Source organism: Leptosomus discolor, chromosome 24 (assembly GCF_034619465.1).
Source record: "Leptosomus discolor isolate bLepDis1 chromosome 24, bLepDis1.hap2, whole genome shotgun sequence".
Classification (NCBI taxonomy): Eukaryota; Metazoa; Chordata; class Aves; order Leptosomiformes; family Leptosomidae; genus Leptosomus; species Leptosomus discolor.
The window spans coordinates 7,864,656-7,870,999 of record NC_141414.1 but is presented as its reverse complement, the minus strand read 5'-3'; the positions used below and the strand labels follow the sequence as shown (position 1 = coordinate 7,870,999).

Here is a 6,344-nt window from a genome sequence, read left to right as displayed (position 1 = left end):
TCTTCCTACCACCCTGGGGGTGCTCCCCTGCGCCTGAGGGGGGGTCGTCATGGCGGGGCCCAGCGCTCCGGGGGTGACTGTGCCCCAGCTGCTGCTCCCAATAAAGGCGCTGCCCTTCTCCCCTGCGTGTCCCTTGTTTATTTGGGGTCCCCCACGGCCCCGCCGCCTCCTCGGCACCCACGTCACGCGCCGGGCCCACGTGCACGTCCCCGAGGTGAGCCGTGACCCCCCTGCATTGGGGAGGCAAAACCCACCGAGGGGACGGGGTGGGTGGCACCAGGGGCCTCCCGGCGGGACCCCCACGGAGCTGTGCTGAGCTTGGGAGGGGGAACGCGGGGGCAGGACCCCCTGGTTCCCCCCCCTGTTCTCGCAGCCCCTCGGGCCTCGGCGTGACGCAGCCCTGCGTGCGCAGCCTCCCCGTTGCGTCAGGCTTGGCCGGAGCGGGGCTGAATGGAGCGGAGGAGGAGCCGGAATGATCCGGGAACCTCATTCATCGCCTCCGCCGAGTAGTAGCGGCTGCGGGGGGCTGCGGGCACGGGGGGCTGCGGGGCTGTTCGGCAGGAGGGGGGCTGCAGCCCCCCCACCGGCCCGCGGGCTGCTGGTGGCCTCGGCCCTGTCCCCAAAGGAGAAGGCTGGTGTGTCCCCCGGGGGGAGAGGTGGCCGCAGCCCCCCCGCCAGCTCCCGCTGGGCCCAGCGTGGCCCCTCGAGGGGCCGGTGCTGGTGGCCCCGTGGGTGCCAGCGTGGCCCCGCTCCGCCACCGGCGGCGATTAATAGTGGCTGTGGGTTTTAATTGCTGCCGCTCGGGAGGGAGCGGGAGTCACGCGGCCACCGGCCTGGTGGCCACCAGCAGCCCCGGGCCTTGGCGGGGACCCTCGACCTCCCAGGGCCCGTGGCCACCTCGGGCTCCAGCCCCGCTGTCCCCTGTGCTGGTGGAAATGGGGGTTTGTGGCACTGGTGCTGCTGCGAGGAGCAGCTCTGCCCCCAGCTGGGGCACCCCTGGGGTTTGGGGGCTCCTGGCCCTGCCCAGGGAGGGGACACTGCGGCTGGTGACAAAGCCACGGCGCTGCCACCGTGCACACGTGGGTGTGGGGACACGCGGTCCCCGTCCTGTGCTGGTGTGGCACGGAAGCTGTGTCCCCAAAGCCAGAGCCCGCTGCCCCGGCCACCCCCAGCTGCCACGGGCCTTCCGACACCCCGCCACTGCCAGCGTGGGGTGTTGGCATCCGTCTGTCCTGTCCGTGTGTCCCCGTGTCCCCTGTCACCATCGGTGGGTCTCTGTCCCCATCCACAGGTCTCCGGGCTGTGCGTCCGTGTTCCTCTCCAGGTGTGTCCGTGTCCCCACCTGTGTCCCTGTCCGTGTGTGGTCCCTGTCCATGTGTCCACCCGCCTGTCCGTGTGTCCTCATCCCCCTGTGTCCCTGTCCATGTGTCCCATCCCTGTTCATGCGTCCCGAACCCCATGTGTCCCCATCCCTATTCGTGCATCCCCAGCCCGTCTGCCCCTCTCTGTGTGTCCCTCTCCCCATCTCTGTCTGTCTGTCCCTGTCCCCATCTGTGTGTCCCCATCCCTGTCCATCTGTCCCCATCCCTGTCCGTGTGTCCCTGCCGCCGTGTCCCTGTTCCCATGTCCCTGTCCCCATCCCTGTCCATCTGTCCCCATCCCTGTCTGTCTGTCCCTGTCCCCGTGTCCCTGTCCCCACATCCCTGTCCCCACCCCTGTCTGTCTGTCCCTATCCCTGTCCGTGTGTCCCTGTCCCCACATCCCTGTCCCCATCCCTGTCCGTCTGTCCCTCTCTGTGTGTCCCTGTCCCTGCCTACATCCCCGTCCGTCTGTCCCCGTCCCCATCCCTCCCCGCGCATCCCCATCCCCTCCGTCCCCCTCCCGCCCGTCCCGGAGCCGCTCGGGGCTGGGCCCGGGGGTCCGGCGGCCCCGGGCGGGGCGGGCGCGGCGGGCGGGGCCGGCGGCGGGGCGGGATCGGCTCTGCGGCGGCCGCACCGCACCGCACCGAGCCGCACCGAGCCGTGCCGAGCCGTGCCGAGCCGAGCCGGCCCCGCCGCACCGGGCCGAGCCCCCGTCGCACCGAGCCGAGCCCCCACCGCGCCGGGCGGACCGGAGGGGACCGGAGCCGCCGCACCGGGACCGCCCCGGGCCGGGCCATGCGCTGAGGCCGCCGCGCAGCCCGCAGCCAAGGGCGGATCCCGGGCAGGACACGGTGAGGCGGCGGGCACCGCAATGCGACCGGCGCGGCGGGGGGCCGGGGGGAGCGGGGCCGGGGCCGGGGGGAGCCCCCGGCGAGGGCTGGGGCACGGCTGGGGAGCGGGGCCCCGGGGCGCTGGGACCCTGGTGCCTGTCCCTGCCCGCCATCCTGCCCCGGCCGCTCCGTCCTGCCCCTTCTCCTGCCCCTCCATCCCCATCCTGCCCCTCCATCCCCATCCTGCCCCTTCTCCTGCCCCTCCATCCCCATCCTGCTCCTCCGTCCTGCCCCTCCATCCCCATCCTGCCCCTTCTCCTGCCCCTCCATCCCCATCCTGCTCCTCCGTCCTGCCCCTCCATCCTCATCCTGCTCCTCCGTCCTGCCCCTCCATCCCCATCCTGCCCCTCCATCCCCATCCTGCCCCTCCATCCCCATCCTGCCCCTCCATCACCATCCTGCCCCTTCTCCTGCCCCTTCTCCTGCCCCTCCAACCCCATCCTGCTCCTCTGTCCTCATCCTGCCCCTCCATCCTCATCCTGCCCCTTCTCCTGGCCCTTCTCCTGCCCCTCTGACCCCATCCTGCTCCTCCATCCTCATCCTGCCCCTTCTCCTGCCCCTCCATCCCCATCCTGCCCCTCCATCCCCATCCTGCTCCTTCATCCTGCTCCTCTGTCTCCATCCTGCCCCTTCTCCTGCCCCTGCTCTCCCCCTGCCCCTCCATCCCAAACCCCATCCCCACCCCCTGCACCAGCTGTTTTTCTCCTCCAGCGCTGGGGGTTGAGTGGGAGGATGCTGGGGGGGGGTGGTGCAGAGCCCCCCGGCAGGATCAGGCCCGGGCTGTACCCCCGGCTGGCCCCATCCCCGGCAGCTGAGGGGAGGCCGTGGTCCGGACCCGCAGGCACAGGGGGGTGCTTGGGGTTGGGGCGCTGCTGGGCACAGGCCACGGGGCCTTTGGGCACCCCCCGGGGTGCCACGAAGGCCCCATCCAGCGCAGCCCCTCGGCCCCGGCACCCCACGCTGTGCCACGGGCGGGTGGGACGGGCAGGACCCTCGCCAGCCCCGGCTGAGCTCTGGTGTCCCCACGCACCAGCTCCGGCCCCCGTGTGCCGGCGACTCCGCCACGGTGGGATCCAAGGGGTGTTTTTCTGCCCTGGTGCCCGGGGACCCTGCGATGAGACGAGCTCCTTGGGTGCCCGAGGCCACGGTGACGGGCTCCTTCCCCAGCTCGCTTGGCTCTCCAGGCACCAGCCCCTGCCCGGGAGTTTGGGGATGTGCCGGGGTATTGGGGCCGCTTGTGGGACCCCCAACCCCCTTGTGCCACGGGCTGGGGAGGCAGCAGCCGTGGGAAGGGGCTGGTTCCCCCGGAGGTGCCTGGGGATGAGGGAGCTGCTGCGGTGCCCAGGGCGGCCACCAACGTGGGGCTGCCCGAGGCGCTTCACTGTGTCCCCCCCCCCAGGTCTGTTGGTCCCTGAATTGAGGTGGAGGGTGGCAGGAGCCGGGGACAGACCTGAGCCCCTCCAGCATCTGCCCCTTCCCTCCCCTCCCACTTGGCGGGGTGCCTTTGGGAACCCTGTCCCACGACGGGTTTAACATCCCCGAGGCTCCGTGACGCTCCCACATGCACTGGGGACACCTCAGGGACGGAGTTGGTGCTGCCAGTCCTGTGCTTTCTGCAGGGAAACTGAGGCAGGGCCAGACCAAGGCAATGATCAGCCTGGGGCTCAGCGTTGGTGGCACTTTATGTCCCCTCGGGGGGGCTGCAATGCTCAGGGGGGCACAAGCAGGCCACGAGCCCCCAGGCGTGCCACGCTCTGCCCCGGTGCCCACGTCTCTCCGCTCCCCACTGCATCCCTGGGGCGGGAACGGAGCAGAGGGATGGCACGGGACGGCACGGCACAGGGCGGGACAGGGTGGCGCGGGGTGGCAGGGCACAGCGTGGGGTGGCACAGGGTGGCAGGGCACAGCGTGGGGTGGCACGGGGGTGGCAGGGCAGCGTGGCAGGTGCCGAGGTCTGTGTGTGAAATGGCACCTCCGTGCTCAGCAGCCGCACGTGGGAGAGCCCAACTGGGGGCTCTGGGTGCCACTGGGTCCTCGCTGAGCCCGTGGCTGCCCCCCCCAGGGCTGCTTCTGCTGCCAGGGGGCTCCGGGGGTCCCGCGGGTGCCCGGTGTGGCCCCCCCCGCCACCGCCAGCACGCCATCCCGGCAGCCTCGGCCGCAGCTGCTGTGCCGGTGGCCACGGCTCGGCCATATGGCCACAGCGGGCGGCTGGTAAAAATAGCAAAGGCTGCTGCACCCCAGGCGGGGGGCGAGGGCCGTCGTGCCCCGGCCGCCCGGCAAGGGCGTCTCAAGGGCGTGGGGGAGGGGGGCCCAGGACCCCCCCAGTGGCATCAGCCTGGTTGGAGCAGGGGGGGGCCGCAGCCCAAAGAGGGCTGTGAGCTGGGGCCGGGGGGCTGCGCCGTTCGGCCCCCGAGACTGGTCCACCCCGAAGCCCCCGCTCCCGGCGTGACGCCTCCCCCTGCCCTCTCCTTTGCAGCGGCGGCAAAATCTCCGGGGCAAGATGCCGGAGCAGAGCAACGACTACCGGGTGGTGGTGTTCGGCGCCGGCGGGGTGGGCAAGAGCTCGCTGGTGCTGCGCTTCGTGAAGGGGACCTTCCGGGACACCTACATCCCCACCATCGAGGACACCTACCGCCAGGTCATCAGCTGCGACAAGAGCGTCTGCACCCTGCAGATCACCGACACCACCGGCAGCCACCAGTTCCCGGCCATGCAGCGCCTCTCCATCTCCAAGGGCCATGCCTTCATCCTGGTCTTCTCCGTCACCAGCAAGCAGTCCCTGGAGGAGCTGAAGCCCATCTACCAGCAGATCGTGCAGATCAAGGGCAGCGTGGAGAGCATCCCCATCATGCTGGTGGGCAACAAGTGCGACGAGACCCAGCGGGAGGTGGAGAGCAGGGAGGGGGAGGCCATGGCCAAGGAGTGGAAATGCGCCTTCATGGAGACCTCGGCCAAGATGAACTACAACGTCAAGGAGCTCTTCCAGGAGCTGCTGAACCTGGAGAAGAGGAGGAACGTGAGCCTCACCATCGACGGGAAGCGCTCCAGCAAGCAGAAGAGGACAGACAAAATCAAGGGGAAGTGCAGCATCATGTAGAGCCCCGGACTGGCCCGCACCCCCCCTCCGGTCCCCCCCTCTCCCCCCCCACGCCTGGACGTGGCATCGCAGCAGCGGGGCCGTCCCCTCGTCCTCCGTGGTGCCATCACTGTGACTGTGCGGGGACGCCGCGGCGCACCGGCGGCGGCGTGGGCTGCGCTCGCCCCGGGGCTGGGGGCGAAGACGGGGCGTCCCGCCGAGCCGAGGGATGCTCGACCACCCCGCGCCCGCCACGGCGGGACCGGGGACACGCGGCCGGGCACTGCCGGGGACCCCACGGACGCGCGCGTCCCCCCCCACGCTCCACAGCACAACCGGTGGCACTGGCTGGTCCCCGTCCCCTCCCCAGTGGGGGACCCCGCGTCGGCCCTCGTGGGTGGGAAGGACGGTGCGACGTGGGGGCATCGGTGTCACCCTTGGGGACAGTCCCACGCATCCCAGGCCCTCCCCGTGCCCCCGTCCCCACGCCATAGCGCTCTGCTCCTGCAGGCAGAGACCTGGGGCGGGAGTGACACCCCCCCCCCCCCCCCCCCGCGCGGTGCCCACTGCCCCCGAGCCCCCAGCCCTGTCCTGGCACCGTGGCCCCCTCCTGCCCCCGCAGCCCCCCCAGCCCCCCCAGCCCCTCTCCCGGTACCGCAGCCCGGAGCCACCAGCCCAAGCACAAAGCATCGGGTCCGAGGGAGGTCCTGACCCAGCACAATCCTGGTGAGCTCCGGCGGGAGGACCCGACCCCCACCGCCCCCAGCCCCCCCCCCCCCAGCCCCGCAGCCCCCCTTCCCACGCAGGATGAGCCCCGCCGCTTGGCTGGGCCGCGACGCCACGGTGGTGGGCGCTGCCAGTCCTCGCCGCAGCGCCCCACCGGTGGTCAGCGTCCCACCCCCCACTCCCACAGAGTCCCTGCTGCGGGGTGGCCTGGCCCCACACCCCGGGGACCCCCCCCCCACCCCCCACCCCCAGCTCTGGTACAACCCTGCTTGTTCCCCCATGGCCGGAGCG

The 6,344-nt window shown here is 71.8% G+C and overlaps 1 protein-coding gene across 1 annotated transcript; it reads left to right on the top strand.

Annotated features, from left to right (window-relative positions):
• The first annotated feature begins 4,751 nt into the window (after nt 1–4,751).
• On the top strand, nt 4,752–5,348 carry DIRAS1 (DIRAS family GTPase 1). The gene has a single exon (XM_009960211.2). The coding sequence runs from the start codon at nt 4,752–4,754 to the stop codon at nt 5,346–5,348; it is 597 nt and encodes a 198-aa protein (XP_009958513.2).
• Nucleotides 5,349–6,344: the final 996 nt, after the last annotated feature.

Bases quoted from the DNA above. Each gene is read 5' to 3' on its own strand.
- DIRAS1 (XM_009960211.2), top strand. From the start codon at position 4,752: ATGCCGGAGCAGAGCAACGACTACCGGGTGGTGGTGTTCGGCGCCGGC.